At 39.9% G+C, this 18,918-nt stretch overlaps 1 protein-coding gene across 1 annotated transcript in view; it reads right to left on the reverse strand.

Moving 5' to 3' along the window:
• ZNF407 (zinc finger protein 407) overlaps window positions 1–17,955 on the reverse strand; it is a 300,301-nt gene extending 282,346 nt beyond the window's left edge. Inside the window, exons 1-3 of the mRNA XM_026039740.1 lie at window positions 17,943–17,955; window positions 12,787–17,601; window positions 6,875–6,989 (exon numbers count right to left, since the gene is read on the reverse strand). Of these exons, the coding sequence (XP_025895525.1) occupies window positions 6,875–6,989; window positions 12,787–17,601; window positions 17,943–17,955 (4,943 nt within the window). The remainder of the gene's footprint in view (window positions 1–6,874; window positions 6,990–12,786; window positions 17,602–17,942) is intronic.
• Between the last annotated feature and the right edge of the window lie 963 nt (window positions 17,956–18,918).

Consider the following 18,918-nt stretch of genomic DNA (forward strand, 5'->3'; position numbering starts at 1 on the left):
AAAAACACAGTCAAATCAGGAATTTCATGCAATTCCTATGCATAAATAACTAAAATCCTAAACTAAGCAAATCTAAACCTTCAGAACTTTGAATTCAAATCCAATACAATCACGCAGGTTGGGTCTGTCAACAAAACCCCAGGGAGTTTTAAAGAAGCACATCTCTCTCACAGTCTCTACCAACCACCTGTACTTGGTGTTACCAAAGACAACATCCAGCAGCAAAGATAACACCCTCCAAGGCTCTCATGCTAACCAAACCATACCAGCTTTCTTATTCCTCTCCATTTCCTTCTGCTGACAGAAGGAAGTTTTTAACACTCCCTTACTCGGTGTTTAGGTCAGCTCATCCAACCYGGGCTTCTAAGGATAAAAGTCTCTCCCCGTCTGAAAGCGGGCATACTGAATTTTAGGCCTGCCTGCTMGCCTTCGCATGAGCATCCAATTTCAGGACGATCAGTCTAATTTTCAGCACCCTTAGGGACACTCCTGCCTGTGAAGAACAAGGCTCTCGGCGGAGAACAYGCCCCTGTTCTCAGGGGTATGTTCAGAGGGAACTGCCGGCGAGGGCCACGCGTGGCGAGCCGGGCAAGGAGCCGGGCAGCGCAGCCGAGCAATGGCCACTTCGGGCCCAGTGGGCCCAGGCTCTGCCTGGCCTGCCYTACCACGCGTTTCGGTGCCTTTGGGGAGCAGGATCTTGCGCACTTTGATGTGTTAGGAAACACTGGCCCAGGGAAATGAGTAGTTTTAATCAGAAACACTGCAGAATCGTGTTTAGCCGTGCTTTGATTTGCCTTCGTGCCTCCGCRTGTGCTGGCCTGGGTTTGCCCGATGTCCGCGGCCTGGCGGGGACACGCGCGTCCTCCGCATCACAGCCATGCACAGCAAAGCAAAGAATTAAAAGCGCATGTCTGTAAAAGAAGGGGCACTAATTATAAGTGCTGCATRTATCACCGTCATACCTCTGTGTATCTTGATAATTACCATTTGGAAGTGCGCTGAATTAGATTATACGCAGTACAGATATTAGTCTGAATCACTAATAGTATCTCTAACTCCAATACAAATACATGCTCCCTTGAGTATGTCCTCCTCACACCTTTTTCACACCCAAGCAAACCCTTACAACAACTTATTTTAGAGCACAGATTCCTAAAAATACACTTTATTAAATCTGAAAGACGTTCCCGACACTGCTGCCTCATTTGTAATACAGGGCACAAACCGAAGGGCCCCTGCCCGGTTCCTCCACGTCAGCACTTGCTTTAACTCCATGGCAGCCTTCCAGGCCAGGGAGCAGCTCCCAGCGCATCACAGCATCCCTACCTGCCGTTTAAAGATGCTGGGAGCTTTGCRGAATAAAAGTAAATTGCTTCCATTTCAAGTAGTTTTCTCAAATGGTAAAAATAGAGGCGGTGTGCTAAAGGTCTAGTTTGCAAATCCAACACTGCGATAGAAAACTGAGCAGCAATTGCCACATAATGTAACACGCGTTGCCTTCCTCAGCATACTTCTCTAGTATTTTCCGGATTTATTCTACAGCCTGTGGGAATAGTGGTACAGGACTAACTAATGGTTGTTACCGAAGTCAACACAGGCATAAAGCATACGACAGAACCAAAGAGCAAAGAGAGAAACTCAGGATGTCGGCATCTGGAGTAGGCATCTAACCCAGGCATAGCTTTAATTTAAGCAGCTGAACCAAATATCTATTTTTTGCTTGGACACATCTGTAGATATGATGTTTGTAATTAATTGTTCAGTCAGAACTGCAATTCCATGGTGTATTTGATGATTTAGGTATACAACGGCGTTAGTTCTCAGAGCTGACTAAAAATAGTGATTTTAATTTATTCCTGCTGCCTACAATTACCCACAACCATGTATTTTTAAATATTTCCAGCCTATAAAAATTACTAATTTTTGCCACTTGTGTTTATCTGCATTTAGACTTTGATTTGGATAAATTAAGCTCTCAAGTGTTCCTTGCTTTATGAAACTCTGCATGTTGTACACTTCAACACAAATAAATGACTTCTACCATTAGAGGTTTAAATAATGTAATGTATTTCATGCTCAGCCTGAAGCTGGATTCCAATGAAGTTGCTAATGCACGTAATGATTAAGTGTAACTCAAATACTAACTGTGTTGTTGAAAACATGACAGGCAATAATTTGGTCTATTATATTCTGCCATTTAATTGCCTAGTACAGACATTCTCTGACACGTTATGAAGCAATGATTTACAATTATTCAAGCTGCAAAGGTCAGAAAGTGACATTATAATCATCTACACAGAGATCCCTTCTAATGCACAAAAACTAGGTAATGCTGCACAAAAATAGTTTTACTGGAGTAGCAACTTTCTATTTAAGATTTCCCAAACTGCACAAGCATAAATAATTAATGTACATTACAGTACATTAAGATACCCTTGAAAATACAATGTTTTTCCTGCTCGTACCAATAAATTTACGAATAACTCCTTTTTTGCTTGCTAAAAGCAATCTTAAGAGAAGCTTTTCACTAAAAGTAGCTTGACATTAAGAGTAGTCTGTTGAAAATAAAGCTGGAAATGTGAAAAACCTTTGGGAAAAAAAAAATAACCACAGAGCATAGACAATGTTTTTGATGGAGCTGGTCAAAGCACACCGTTACCAATAAAGTAGTAGGATATATTAACTAATATGCTGAATATATATTAGTACTTTTATTTAGATATTCTCAAAGGAACCAGTGTCACTAAAACACTGAACTTTATACTGATTAAGATCACCAGACTATCCTTAACATTAGCAACAGCAAAAGTGAAGAAATGTGAAGTAATTTTCATGCTTATGACTCCATAGTTCTTCAAAGGTTGTTTATATGAGGCTTATTAAAAATAGTAATAATATAAAAAAAAACACAAACAAAAAAACCCACACTTCAACAGAAGACTTATTTAGCAGAACTCTTTCTAACATGTCCAGAATCTAATTAGGAAAAGGAGTTTCACAACAGTGAGGACCAATTAACAGGAAAACAAACGGACACCCTTATTCACATGCATACAAAAAAAAAAAAAAAAAAGAAAAAACCACAAAAATCACACATGTACACAAAGGAAAGATCTACATTAGCAATATGGGGGGGGAAAAAGAAAAGAAAAGAAAAGAAAGTAAGACAGAAAAAGACCTTTCCCACCCCCTCCAATTTTCCTTGTGTACACAAATACATACTTTGGATCTTTAAAACACTTGACTACTACATATGAAATCAACATAATGAATAGATTAATACAAATGTCCTGGCATTTTTTCATAAATGTAGTAATAAATGTTTATGTGCATGTTTTAAATACTAAAAATTTTCTTAAACATCGAAACCTACCTTACACCCATCTTCTTCAGTAGATTTTTTTAAGTCACAATGAAAGAAGAGAGGGAAAAAACAAAGAAGCTGCCACTCTTAGTTGAAACATCTAACTATAGCCCCAGATTTTGTTTCTGAAAGTAAAAGCAAGCAAAAGGCAAAGGGACAGTAGATGTATTTTTAAATCATACATTGCCTATAAATTCTGCTCAAAATCTGAAGTGCAGAACAATGCATTTTTTATGTTCTACCTGAGGCATAAAATTTGAAAAGTGCATGATAAGCCTTTTCACTGCACTCCACTTTGCAAATGAAACAAAAATTTTAAATGCTGGGTGACCAAGATTTGCTTATCTAACCCAGGGTATCAGCCAATTTCAGAGCCAGACTTTCGAAAATTAAATTCAAATATGTAGCAGTTTGCTACTCCCAGAAAACAGATATTACCTCTGAAATAATGGGATATATTTTACAGCCATGGGTATGGAAAAGAAAACAATTAACACACATCTGCGATAAGGAAATGAGTAGCAGACGGTTTATTCCAAATGTTAGAACATTGGTGGTGTCCAATTTCTGTGTCACGTAGTTTTTGCTGTGCAGCTGAAGAAAAACAAACCCYGAACTTCAATTAATACAATAAGACAACATAGCTAAATTGCTGCCTTTTCCAACAACTAAGCGAATTACATACTGTTTACTTTGTATCATACAAGTACGAGGAGCATTTGCAAAATTTTAGACGTAGCAACCCCTTCCTCCAACAGAGCAGCACGGGTATGGCTTTTTTTTTCTTAAACAAAAAATGCTGGAGAATTTATTAAAAAAAAAAAAGTATTTAGAGACTAAAACCACAATGCACAATGTTCCACTGACATTTCACCTTTAAAAGGTATCCTAGCAGATTCAAAAGCTTTTGAAACGTAATTTATCCTCACAACTAGCAGAGGGCTTATTACTATGAATCTAAAAGTCAGAGGATAGAATATTAACTACTGCGGAAAAGAAAACATAGTGCAGGACCTTCTGTTTGTGACAAAATTACAGAGTTAATGTTCCTGAAAGATCACTTCACCTTTTAAAGCATGATTTTTAAAAAGGTAAAATTTATAGCAATTAAAGCTAATGAAGAAATGCAGCATGAGCTGCTTATGTTCAGGAACTAATAGGTCCACTGAGCATTTCTAAGATTATTTAGCCATCAATGATAATGAATTGACATTGTCAGTGGTGTTAATGTACCAATGCTCTGTAGTGCCACTAATCYGATAGCCAATCCCAGCATTTTTTTTTTACGTTGCTACTTTTATTTTTTAACCTGCCCACTACCCTATCGTTTCAATTAAAACAGCAGAAATACAGCACAGGCTATTAGACTTTTTTTCTCTCTCTCTTTTTCCACATTTAAGGATGGCATATTCATTATTTGGACTCCAGTTCAAACTGTGCTGGTTATTCCTTTTTCTTCAGATTCAGTTCAAGTCTTCGGGACTGTTAGCTACAGCATAAAAATGTCTTTTCCAGTTAAATCAGTGCTAAGACATAATTCTTCAAATGCTTCAATATTTGGTGCATATTAAGAGAAATAGAGAGATTACTTAAACTTCAAAAGGACTAAACTTTACTGTATGTAAACCAGAGTAGAAGGTACTGTCTTTAGCTGATTGTTTTATCACATCTGAAGAGCACAGCTTCATTTGGCAATACAGTATTGCATGAAAATAGAAGGTGCATACCTGCGACCAGCAAAGCCTCAGCAACACTCCATGTAATCAGCTCAGCTAAGCCACTAACACCAAGTTCGCAGCTCCAATTGTACACATGTGTTTTGCTCCCTATTGTAGTACAGTCATACTACAACCCAGTCRTGTTTTCTGAGACAGATTCTAAGAAAATGTCAATTCTTAAGTGAAGGAATGAGGTTTTGAAAAAATGAGAAAATGTGCCAAAACCTAATCATGTTAATTCTCTTTTTATAAGATACCATGTTAACTATATTTTACTCTTTCTCTTACGATTACAGAATTAAATGACTTTTCTTTCTGTTTAAATTAAAAGGAAACTGAATAAAGAACCATTGTCAAGTTTGTTGACAGCTTCTAAAGAAAACAGCCTAGCCTTCACTAAACAGTTTTGTGGATCTGCAGTTGTTAACTGTCTCCCACACTAAACCCTCTGCAGTAGGTCAGACACAGTAAAGAATAAGATAAAAAAAAAAAAAAGGCTACTATACATAATGTTCATTTTAGACTTGAATTATGCTATAAAACAAAGAGTAGCAGAAGTCATTCTACTACTGATCTTCCATGGGCTTAAGAATTAGATTCATATATTTTTAATTTGTTTTTCAAGCAGTCAGCAATTAATTTTCTTAAGTGAGTAAAAGCATCCAAAGTATCTCATGAGGCTGCATGCAAAATTATTTGGAAAACAGAGAGATGAATCAGTGAAAACCACTCGACTGCGTCTCCCAGCTGAAGATTCCCTTGTCCTTTAAAATGTGTAACCCACTTTGTCCTCCGGTGGATCAGGATAGCACGTGTATGCTTAAAAACCCTCCTGCTGAATAATATCCCCAACATCACACCACACCATTCATGTGTGCACTGCATTATCTAATTGAACTTGTGCTGTTCTATGCATTAGCTATAAGACTGTTACAGCAGGTTACATAGGTTTGAGTGGAGTCTTTTTATATGATGCATATATTAGTTAATTTCTCTAGCATAATAACATTAAAATATATTTTTAATCAGAACTAGGGTATTAAAATCCAACTTTGAATGTCCTATGATGTACCATATATGCCATGGCATTTTAAAACCTTTTAAACATTTCTGCTAAATTAATTAGTTTTGCATTAAGGAGTCTCAATGCTTCCTATTAAACGCAACACATTTGAAGGACAATTAAACATTATGAATGATCCTTCTGAGGAAATAACTATTAAGTAAAAAAGAAAAACAAGATTTTTTTGGTTTTGGTAACAAACAGGAACACAAACGTACGTAAAAGGCTTCAATTTATTTTTGAAGTCATAAGCCTGCAATATTTTAGATCCATTTGTTTGAAAATCAGTCTGCTGTTGTGTTTTTGTAACAAATGAAAACCCTAATGGAGTCCAGAAATCTGTTAATGGTACTAAAATTATAACAGTATAGCAAAAGAAAAAAAAACCCACACAGTAAAGTCTATATTATATATTTTTTATGGCTTTAAATGGAATTTACAGTTCTCCCTGGCAATGTGAATGAACATCCTATAATTTAGTCAATTTACAGATTACAGGTTCAAATTGACCTTGTAGCCCATAAAATTGCTCATCTTCAGTGCAGGATTAGAAGTGGGAAAAGAATGTCATAACTGTATTTAAGGAATTTACCATAACAATGGAAAGGAGGATATGCATGCATAATTTTAGCCACTCTTGCTCACATCACAGTTTTCAATTCTGAAACAATGCATATCCTGAACTCTTCTTCTGGTTAACCATGGTGGAAACTCTTTCAATTTACTCACCCACAGACATGACACTTGTATTCCCTCATCCCAAGGTGCCTCTTGACATGGTTTCTGGCATCTCCGAGCTGAGCTGTTGCAAAGTGGCATATCTTGCACTTGAATGGCTTTGATCCTAAGTAAAATTTAGCATAAGATATGAGTTGAATTAGAATAATATATTACCCACGGTTAAAGAAGTAAGAATTCCTGGGAAAAATATAACCTTTAAAAAAGCCTATCCCCCATTTAACCTGTTTGAGATTTTTACCTAACAAAAAAATAGTCTCTCGTACATAAATTTWTAACTCTGGGGACACAGCCAGCCTATGTACATTGCTCATTAGAGGTTCCTCATGTTCAAGAGCACCCAAGCTACTTGCTTCACTTTTAATAATAATTTACTTTTTAAAAAGAGTATTAAAATGAGAAGACAATATGCTAGGAATATAGCCTCTCAGTGAGATCACAGAAGTTGCAGTATATTTCTTTTTTTTCCTTTCTTCAACCACTGAAATTCAAGTAATAGTCGTAAAGTGGCTTGATGCTAGTGAAAACTGCAAAACACACTTGTTTTTTAAGCAAGTATGTTTAAAGTAAAGTAATTTTACAAGTCTTCTGACTTTGAATAGATTTCACATTAGCATTGGTATTTCAGAATTGTTCTGTCACACACAGAAAATGATTCATCACCTAGCTATTGTAATGACATGCAATGTATGAATATACAGGGGATAAAATATTATGCCTTTATGACTGTTTTATGGTCAAGAATTTATGATTATTCTGCAAACCAGAAGTATTGACATTTTGGCTATTATTTATTTCAAGAACAAACTTTAATATTAAATGTCTAGCGCAGACCAAAGAATTCTAAAATTATTTCTCCAAGGAAGTTTTACCAACCTATTTCTTGCATCACATCAGCTTGGCAAAAGTCAAACAATTTGTCATATTCAACAGTAGCCCTCTACTGAAGATGGCAAAAAATGCATTTTTGCTGTAATAGTTAAATGTGGCACGTGTCAGTACCTAGGTTATTACGCAGCAACGTTATTTTAAAGTATGCTGCTGCACTTTCCAGTTTTCTGACCAGTAAATCCTTAAACCAATAAATCAAAATCATGGAATTGCAGTTAAAAATAAGGACAATATGTTCACAGATTCTCCGTATTATGTTTAGTATATGTTTTGTGAAGCACTTCTTCCAATACAGTTAAGCATAATATGAAATATGTGAACTTTAATAAATATACATAAAGAGCTCTGATAAGAAAAATGTTACAGTATATCATACTTGATCAATGAAGCTTTGTGCGGTGCCCTTGAAAACCGAATATCCTCCAAGAATCCACTGGTGAAATCGAGGATCTTAGTAAAAAAATTTAGAGTCTTAAATTTCAATTTAATTCCCAAAAGCTGACGAAAAATGAAGCATTTAATTTTAATCTTCTAACTGAAATAAAAAAGTCAACAGTACTAAGCACGGGCAGACAAGGTTGAATATTTCACAGTTCAATGACAATGAAGCCAGATCTCTTAATACTTCCATTTCTACTGTTGGAAGTAGATGTAAAATATATTTAGCACCTGAATGGTTATATCTAGTCAGCTTTATATGTTTAAATGTCAAAAGCAGGTTGAGGCAGCAGCTAACAGCAATCACATTCTATCAATCACACTAAAAAAAATCCCAGTTTATTTAAATGATCCTGATAAAACTATATTAATCATTAATTTGGTGACATTTCAAATCAACACTGCATACTACAGAGAGACCCATGCAAATAAAACAGCGCTGATCTTTGCATTAAATAAAGGAGTATTAAAGTCGATGTTTTAACTTGTGATCTTCAAGACCAATTACACAATTAACAATATCAAGGTCAGAGACGATTTATTTTTTTAAAAAAACTATTGTGTTCACACTGCTGTTTTACATCCTGGAATTCAAGCACCGTGTGGATTCATCCCCATGTACTTTTAGTTTCTCTCCTTCTGATTAAATTGTAAATTTGTTCCTCATTCGGCTCCTGCAGGTGTCCCGCAGGGCCTCCACACAAACCTGTCCCGTTTTCCATTCACATGCCCGCTCGGTGGAAAGCCTGTGGCTRAGGCCGGTGGTGGCTGCGGTGTTGCCAATACAGGAACGCGTTAACTCTGCTCACTGCTCTCAGCCGAAAGCCACGGAGGCCTTCACCTCGCTCCCCGGCCCACCTGATACTGGCGGCTGAATATCTGCTAACATCTCCCTTTAAAGCATGACATGGAGATGCAAGGCACGCACTCCCCGCCTGAAACAATCTCCCTTTTAGGCTGCTGATGCCACATGGCTTCCTGTTTGTTCTTGGATGGAACAAACCAAGGGAGACTTTCTATTTCGGGGGAAGGTGCTGCACTGAAGCTTGAGCTAACAGGGCAAAAATCTGCATGTATCAAAAGGTTATCTGAAACGATATTAAAGCAATTTTCCATTTATTAGCCATACTTCTGTTTTCACAAACTTGAGGGGTTTCTCGTAAACTCTGTAAAATGTGATACTATGGGCTTCGTAACTGGCTCTTAGTTAACTACAAAAGAAAATAAAACCACTTTTAATATAGCATTTCAACCAAAACAAAATGAGTTCACCTAAGAGTTGTGGCATGGAAACAGGGTGTATATTTTGTGATGGCAGCAATAATAAAATGGTCCTTAACAATGAAAAAAAAAAAAAAAAWKRAAWTWRRMYWAAWTTYMRRRKTYMRGRRKKRMMRGRMMARRWYMWWMYKKKGKTTYYTTTTTTTTTTTTTTTTCCACAGATAAGGGAATATAATAATTCTAATTTTGCATTAAGACCATAGAGACCTAAACCAAAAGGAAAAAAAATGAGATGACCGCCACAGTTTCGGGCCAAGCAGAACCACCATCACCTGCACGCACGGCAGGGCCTCCAGCCCAGGCCCAGCGCAAAGCCCAGGCACCTGCCGAGTCATCCCTGTCCTGCTTCCACCCAGGCTTAGCATGTGGGGAGGCAGATACCACAGTACTAGGCTTCCATTGGATGAAAATTCCATTAATTGAGGAAACTGATGAGAAACTAAACAGGGATGCTGCAGTTGCAGGTGATTTTGCCTCAGATGTTGATTGTTAATTAAGTTTATGGGACCTGCATCAATTGCAAACTAAAAAGTCTCCCACCTCTACTATTCCTTTTATTTTTCTTTACACCTCCTCATTTTCACTTGTCAATATGTGATGGACTTGCTTGTTATCTCCTCTCTAGCAAAGCTTCCTTTTCATTTGCAACATGAAAATCTCGTACATTATTTAAAGGTATTTTGAAACAGTCCGTTTCTCTTACGGGCAATCATTAGTTGCATCTTTCCAGCATTAGCACCTCCCTTCCCCTCCAAATTCCCATCACCAATTACTCAAATTAATATAAAACCCAGGAAGTCATMTGCAGTTACAGACATATATACAGACATTTATGTAAAAATGTATTTATGGGAAAACAAACTGTAGTTCTCCTCCTGTAACCAACCTGGTGTTGTTTAGGTAGGTAACACAGGGTGGAAACATTGCCCTCCTCTGCCTGGCCGCTGTCAGGCTGCCTGGCTGCTGTGTCTCCACCACCATTCCCAATAACCCAAACCCATTTCTTTCTTTTTCAACCATTGTCACGCAGCTTATAAGAAAAAATTATATAAAACACCTAGGAAAATTGCCAAAATATGAAAACAGAGACCAGAAGAGAAACTTCTTCCCATTCACTGTTGACAAAAGTCTCCGCATTACTTTTTTATGTGAGTAGGCAGAGCTTATCAGGAAAGAATCAGAAAAGTAAATCATTTAAGGGGGAAGAGCAGAGACTAACGCCTGTTCTGCAGCCCTTCTCTATCCCCTCCAACAGCACCATCGAAAGTGACTTGCGAAATTAAATGTCTTCTGTTCCTGCTTTGCATGTGTAGGGCCCCRCCAAAGCACAATACAAATATACTCTGTGCTAAGACCTACACACAAGATGTAAAAAAAGTACACTAACTTTTACTAAATGTTACAATCAATGATGTAAGGTATGTAAGTAGGGTTGCTTTGTCATATATTGATAGTTACCTCACTTTCACATCCACATTAACTTGATTTTAAATGCAATTAATACATATAGTCAAGGAAGACTAATGGACTACATTCTGCACTTAACCTGGTGGACATTTTCAAATGGCACAAGTGACCAGTGCAAACCTATTTTGCATTGTAAACGACTAAATAAATCTTAATGGATTAAGAATGATCAGCTATCAACACACAAGGGAAATTAAGTGCTGAAATGCCTACATTGATTATTTTAAATTATTAGCCTTACTCTGTTCTTGAATTTGTATGCTTTTAGTGAGCTTTAACACATTTACAAGACTTATTGACTATAATTACAAGAGAATTCAAGTAATGGACACATCAATTATAAGCAACATGTCTTGACCAGACAGTTGCATAAAGAATTCTAAAGCGAGCTCCATTAGCATCTTCCCCTCAGTTTTATTCAGTTTTATCTGCCATAAGAGGGCATATTAAGGGCTCACAGAGCTGTTCCGACCATGTGAACACGAATGTCCCTCCCAAGGCTTCACAGGGCATTTAACATTACATATTAGCTGCAACTGGGTGGATAAACACATTATTGACGGGACAGAAGTCAGGCTGGAAGTATAAAGTGTGTGAATTATTGGTACACATGAATACTGCGGTTATAGGAGAACGCATTGAAAGATGTGAAATACAATGTGTGCGTTCGTTCCTCACGATTAATGTTAAACTTTGTTGTCCAGTCATGTCCTTGCCTTTCTACAAAAACTCAAAAAACTATTTTAGGATTATGCCACAAATTACCATTTCTTTTATGTTTCTTTTTTCTTACCTTTTTGTTCTCTTCCTTGTAACCATGCACTAAGTTTCAAATACTGCATGAATTTAAACTATAGCTTCCATAATAAGCCATTATTTAAAAGTACAGTAAAATAAACCTTACAGTTTTAATGAAAATATGTTCATTGAAATGTGAATTTATTATTCAAATCCACTCATAAATTCAGCCATGGAGACACCACTTGTCTAAGCAGAGCTCAGTGATTTAGAAAAGCTGTCTATTTAAAATAAAGAATGTATGGCAGGTTTATAGAAACATCGCAGTGAATTTTTACATAAATTTAGAACTGCAGCTTATGCATTTTTCTACCAAAAAATGTTTTTAAATTTTCCAGTTAAAATTAAACATAAAAGGGAATTGAAAACATAATTAGGCACAGAAACAAAATCAGATGCTACACGCCTGTGCACGGCATCGACACTACACCCTACCTGCTAAAAAAGACTGACCTATTGCAATGCCCAAAGCTTATTTCTATGAAGAGTCTGGATGCCTATAATTTGTATTTCTTAGGGAGAGATATAATAGCAAATGACTATCTGGAAGCATTACACGATGCTAAAAGTGCAACTGAACTGAACTGAAATAAACTACCTAGACTCTAGAGAATGATGAGAAAGTTGCAGAGTGCAGCTAACTTGGAATAGGAATTGGATAGGAACAATAGGACTTGTTCTCTGAATGATTCCTATATAATTCCTATAATGATCCAGCACTGCTTCATGACAGGAGCTGAGGAACAAAGGGCTGGATAAAGGGAAGGCAGTCTCCCTGCGTGGGGCGAAGGGCAGCAGGACAGCTGTGCTCACAAGGCTCTCGCAGTTTCTGCTGTCTCATCGCTAGACCTTCACACTCCTTCCCATACTTGATACCTGGTGACTTTGCATTTCACCAGTGGTTCGCCAGGCTGYAGGAAATCCCCTATTTCACGGGAAATGGCTATGAGATTAACAAGGAGAAGAGGACCAGCAGCACAAGCCACTCCGTTTGACAGAGGGGGGCTGCAAGGGGAGCATTCCCATACCTGTATGGGTGCGAATGTGAGCTAGGAAGGCCATGGAATTGCTACTTCTACACAACTTCCCGCAGTACTTGCAGACGTTGCCTTGATTCTCCTCCCTCTCTCTGTTTATCTGCTCCGTGTCTTCCACGATGTACTTATTGACCTCCCGCAGCAGCTCCTCGTGCTGCTCTTTGATGTGGAGGAAGAGGTTCTGCTCCGAGTCGAAGGGCTCCGTGCACTTAACGCACTTAAAGGTGGCGCCTCCTTCGGGCAGCTCCTCCACGCTCGCCTGCTCGTTCCGCATGTGCCCGGCACTGGCCAAGTGCTGGTGCAGGTTGCTCTCCGTGTAAAACGACTTCCCGCAGAGCAAGCAGTGGAAATGCTTTTCCTTTGAAGGATGCTTCATGGCTATGTGAACATTCAGTCCGCTCAAGCCATCTGCCAGAAAGCCGCAGTCATCGCAGCGAATGCGCGTCGATTCCCCGGGGGAAATCCCTTCGGGCTTCCTCTTCCGCGCGCCGCCCGGCCACGCGTCGGCTTTCGCGGCCAGCTCGCCGCCTTGCCCTCCCGCTGGCGCCTGCCCTTCCGCGCCCTGCTCCGCGGCCTCCCCGTCCTGGTGGCTCTTCAATCTCACTATAGAAGAATCAAACTTGCCAAAATTCGGCAGCATCTTTCCTTTATCATCAGCGCTGGTAACTGTTCCCAAAGCCTCGTTTCTGCTCCCTTGCATGCCCTCAGCTGTTGAGCCATCTGCCTCCCAAACACTGTTATTTATAGTTACTTCTGCTTCATGTTGTGCTTCCATAAGGGCTTCTTCCTCCTCCCCAGTAGGCTCCTCTTCAAAACTTCTGTCACCCTCTAATCTATGTGTATTTTGTACCGTTTCCCCAGTGTTTTCAGCAACATTTGATTGCTCTGCTGCACTACTTGTTTCCGTAAGAGTTAGCCCAGGGGGATTCTTTTCTTTTAGGTGTATTTCTTCRAGAACGTCTGTGTTTCTACATTCTACTTCACGGTTTTCTCCGCTTGCTTCCAGGCTTTCCTCACCTGTTCCTGGATTCACGTTTGTGTCACCTGATCCCTCCTGATTTCCTGCAGGGCACTCGTTGTCTGAGTGGGGCAGCTCTTGAGCACAGCCGCTCTCCTGAAGATCCTGCGGAGCACCTGCTTCGTTAACTGAGACCTCCTTATGGAGCGCAGCTACTTGGTCCTTCTGAGGAACCTGCTGGAGTGCTTCACAAAAATGATTTTTGCCTCCATTTTTAGCTTCCTCTTCAAGTTCAGCTTCTACTGTATTCTGGGAATGGCYGTCTTGAGGCATTTCTGGAGAGGCAGTTTCATCTAAGCCAGAAYCCTCGGTTATGCTTTTACTCCTATGATCATCCTCTGCTTCATCTTTGGCACATTTTGTGTCATCTAAACCAGTTTCTAACTCTCTTGGACCATGGTGACGCTCCTCTTGGGACAAAGCAGTGGCTTCCTTAACGGTATTCCCTGTGTCTGCTTCCCCCCCAGAAGAACAAACATAAGTTTCTCTTCTGATTTTGTGCTTCTCCGTTGCTGCATGCCGGATCATCTCCCTGCGGGTGACAGCGTAGTAGTCACAAGCCATGCAGTAGTACTCAAACTGCTTCGTGTGCTTTCGTTTCACATGCAGCTCTAACGAGGAAGCAGAATGGGCCACGAACTCGCAGTGAATGCACTTGTTGTCACTTGCACCCACTGCTCTCCGCTGCAAGCACGGGTCACCATCTTGGGGATCCCTAGCTGCTTCCAAAAACAGACCTTGTTTTATACTTAAAGAATTCTGAGCATGCTCCAGATCTGGCAGCTGATGGGCATTTTCAGCTTTTACCCCAGAGTTTCCTGGGCCATCTTCCCGATTTTCTACAACAGGATTTTCCACATCTGATGCGTGGCTATCATCGTCAACAGGCTCATGCAAAACAGTGGTGGGGCTATTAACTTTCTTGCTTCCTGATTCAAAATTGCCTCCTTCAGGGCCAACAATGATCTCCGAGCTCTGCTTTCCAAGTCCTTCTATTTCAACGCGACTCCTGTGCTTTTTGGTGGCACAGTGCCGTTCCATGTCCCCCTTGGTTACAGTGTAATAGTTGCACAGCTTACACAAATAGCTGTATTGATGACTGTGCTTTCGTCTGATGTGAACAGTCAGATTGGTAACGCTGGAGGCCAAAAGACCACAGTGGGGGCAGGTCCTAGAAAGAGTGCCTTTGYGTCTCCCTCTCCTTGGTGCAGTACCTAAAACCAATTTACTGTCCCCAGTTCTTTCATCAGCTGGTACCAGCACTTTATTTCTTGGTATATTTTCCCCAGTAGAGGATGAGACATGCACAATTTCTTTACCTARGTCAGTATTCCCACTCCCAGAAATGGAAGGCTCCATCACTGTTCTCATACCACCAACACCGACACAGACCTTTTCGATACAGTCCTCAAAACGTAGCCCAATGCTATTTTTCCTGGCATTTTCAAGGTGCTTGCTTCTTTTGATATGCTTCTCCATCCCTTCCTTACTCAGCGAGTAAAGATTACACGCTTTGCAAAGGTAGTGATACTCCTGTGCGTGTCGGAGCTTTATGTGCCTTGTAAGAACCGTGGAAGATCTTGTCTTATAAAAACACTTCTTACACTGAAACTGGGTTTTATTGAGGACAGAATGCTTCGCTTCATTCCTATGATTTGCTAAGGAGGGGTCTGGGTTTTTCTCTTTCATTGACACTTCCATATCCTTTGCATGTTTTGGACTGTTGTTCAACTCCAAGGCAGCGTAAGTTACCACTTGCAAGGTCAGATCCCTGTCACTCAGTGGAGCAGCTGGCTCATCGTGTTGCTCATTTTTGTGATGATTTACCAGCTCTTCTTCTGTTAGGAAAAAGAGAAGGCAGCTTGGGCAACTGTGGGACATACCGTGCTCTGCACTCATATGGCTTTGAAGGTTTATCACATTTAAGCACATAAATGAACAAAGTTGACAACTAAATCTGCAGCCTCCCACCTGGTGTTTACTGTCCTGGCAGTGTTGCTGCACGTCCTCCTTGACTAGAGAGGAATAACTACACGTCTCACAAAGAAACTGGATCCTTTTCGTATGAAGCTTTACAACATGAGATTCCAAACTTTTTCTGTTCTGGAAAACAGTATCACAATAACTGCAAGTATGAGGAACATTGTGATCATCAGTAAGTTTAATTTGAGATTTTTTTGTGTCCATAGTGCTGGAAGGAAGTGTATTTGACCTATCTAGAGTAAGATGTTGGATTTCTGAAGTAGATGCAGATTGGTTTTTATCACATGTTTCTAATTCTGCATGCCACGTAGGCCTTGCATCGCCAGCTTTAAGCTGCGTGCGGGAGATCCGCTTCACGTGTTCGCTCTGAGGATCACACCTGCCTTTCCTACTGCTCCCTAGCAAATTATATCTTCTCTTAACTTGCCTTTTTAATCTAAAAGAACTACTTCGCGCAAATGAAGTCCTCAGGAATACAAAGTTTCTTTTATGTTCTAGTCTATCAAATCTCCTTGTCATGTTTGAACTGCTAACTAGTTTTTTGGTTGCTGCAGAGTGTTCTGATTGAGGCAAAATGCCTTTTGAGGGTCCTGGCATTGCTAGCATTGCAGTAGGGACTTGATGATTTTCTTCAACACTGGAAGCAAGTAACATTTCCTTTGCCACAGCAGTTGGCTTTTCACTGGCAGCATTCGTAGATGGTACCACTTCAACAACTTCAGCGCCATCATTTCGTTTAGACAAGCTTTCTTTYGAGCCTTTCAGCGCACTGCAAACATTGCTCAGTCCTTTCTTATCAGCAGGCCTTGTCCTTAATTTATTGGTCCCAGGTTTCATTCTCACAGYCCTCTCCCTGACTGCAGAAAGTTGTTGTTTACTAAAGGATTTTTTGGTCAGCATCTGCACAAATCCTCCCCRCGCCGCGAGGTTTTGGTGTCGCACGTGCGTCTTGCCAAGGAGGTGGGAGGTCAGGAGATTTTCCTCAATGCTCCGAAAACCACAAAGATCACAGCAAAATATCCTGGATTGCTCCCCGTCTTGCTGAATGTGTGTGTGTAACGCTGAGCTGTGATCTGCTGCGCAGCTACAGCGAGGGCATGTTTGCTCTTCGGATTGTCTAGAGTGGCTTTCTGTTGTGTGTTTTTCCCTATCAGAGCAGGAGAGGAAAAGCTGATTACATGTTTTGCCTTTAAGATCATTGCTTATGTTTCCAACCGAATAGCTAACACTGCTTGCTTCGGAAGAAGGCTTATTTTCAGGCAGAGCAGCTGGAACCTCTTGTGCATGTTTATTTTCCCAGTGAATCTTCAATACGGCACCATCAGCACATTTGAAATCACAGTGCGGGCACATCAAATTTGAATTGAATATGTCACCACCAGGACAGCTGGTGACTCCTTCCTTCTTTACAGCTCCATCTACTAAACTAACTGCTTCTCCAAGTAGGCCCTTCTGTAATTTCCTTTCACTATCTTCCATGTGTTCGGAGGAACTCAGCTTTCTTTTTCTGGAGGCATTTTCAGGCCTATCCACTTCAGCAACGTCAGGGTTTGAAGATTCTGACGATGTCCTTTCATTTGTGTCATTCTCTTCTCTTTTCTTTTCGAGGTCCGTGGACATTCCACCCGCGGTGGGCCTTGTTTTCTGCTGGGATGAAGGGGCACATTCGGAATTTTCTGCCGGCGCATTTCTGAGGGACTCTAACGTGGTCTGTGATGTCTCATCAGCATCATCTCTCTTCTGACTATCCTCCCCATCCATTCTCAACAAGGATATTACCGATTGTAGATCATCTGGCTTAGTACCTATAAAATAAAAGGGCTATTATTAGTTTTTATATGCACTCAAATGTTACAAGGCTCAAGTTAAAAAATGATTATTTTTTTAAATCAAATTAAAATCACAGCAGATAGACAGGTACAATGAAAGCAACAAGGCTGCATTTTCCATATGGTGTTTCAACTTGTGGTATCTGAAAATCAAACCAACATCTAAGCACAGGGCTAACAGAGCTCTCTGTGATGAGCAGCACGAAAGGGAGCACTAGCTTCAGCAGAAGCCTTTTTTTGTAATCAAATCAGTGTTCAACTCTCCAAGAAAAGATCATGTAATTTAGCAGTGAGCACTGCAGAACAATGAGACTTACAAGAGCTTAGCATCCCTAAAAGGCTGTTTTATTTACATACTTAATATTTTATCATCTTTAATTTCAGCAGACAAGTCTGACCTTTGTTTTGGAACTATTTTTAGGATATTCTAAATGTAACAGCTTTCAGGGGACCTGCCCTGGGATGCTCAACTTTTCTTGAATTAGAAATCTCAGGGTCCTAAAATCAAAAGCTCTAAGGAAGAAATGGCCATAGCTAAAATAACAAGCAAACTAAAACCAGCACAACACACAAACATGGTAAGAATTAACGTTCTTTCCCTCCTCYGCTTAGACATGCTACAGGGAAGAAGGAAAAAAAAGCCTAAAGAGGGATTTGTTGGGGGGGGGGGAAAAAAAAAGCTATGCAATCATTCCATATCACTCCTAAAATATTCCCTAGAACATCATATCCTGAAGAAAAAACAAAAAGGAAGGATATGAAACAAAAGTTCAGAGAGGAAAAGTCTCTTGAAACTCAGCACAAACTCTAACTGCCCAAACTGCTACCAAAAAGGTTTTTCTCAGCTGCCTGGTGTCACCTTCCTGCTCCTACAAGTCCTAAAGGGGCATCATCCCTAGAAAACTCATCCATAAACACAGCTTGGTGGGGAGGAAGAAAGGGAGAAAGGGGGAAAGTGGCAATCAAACCTTGACATTTATTACCTTTTCATTTTGAAATGAGCTATTGAGAACTGAAGTTGCATTTAATTTTAACAGACGACTAAATACAAAATGCTTATCTATGCACTTTATGCTACGATTTAAACATCAATTTGCTGCCGATCCAAGTGCCCAGTCTGTGTTCACTTGGCCCCTGAATGAGGCCATGACCACAGCAGTAAGTGCGGTAACTTCCTGATGGGATCAAGCAGCCGCAATGTTGGTACCGACTAGAATATGGACAATAGCGGGTATGAGACGCTAGTTAAGAAGATGCTGAGAAACGAGAAGAACACTCGAAGCACCACCACAC

The sequence above is a fragment of the Nothoprocta perdicaria genome, unplaced genomic scaffold, assembly GCF_003342845.1.
Source record: "Nothoprocta perdicaria isolate Ctin4 unplaced genomic scaffold, notPer1 scaffold_24, whole genome shotgun sequence".
NCBI classification, from domain to species: Eukaryota; Metazoa; Chordata; class Aves; order Tinamiformes; family Tinamidae; genus Nothoprocta; species Nothoprocta perdicaria.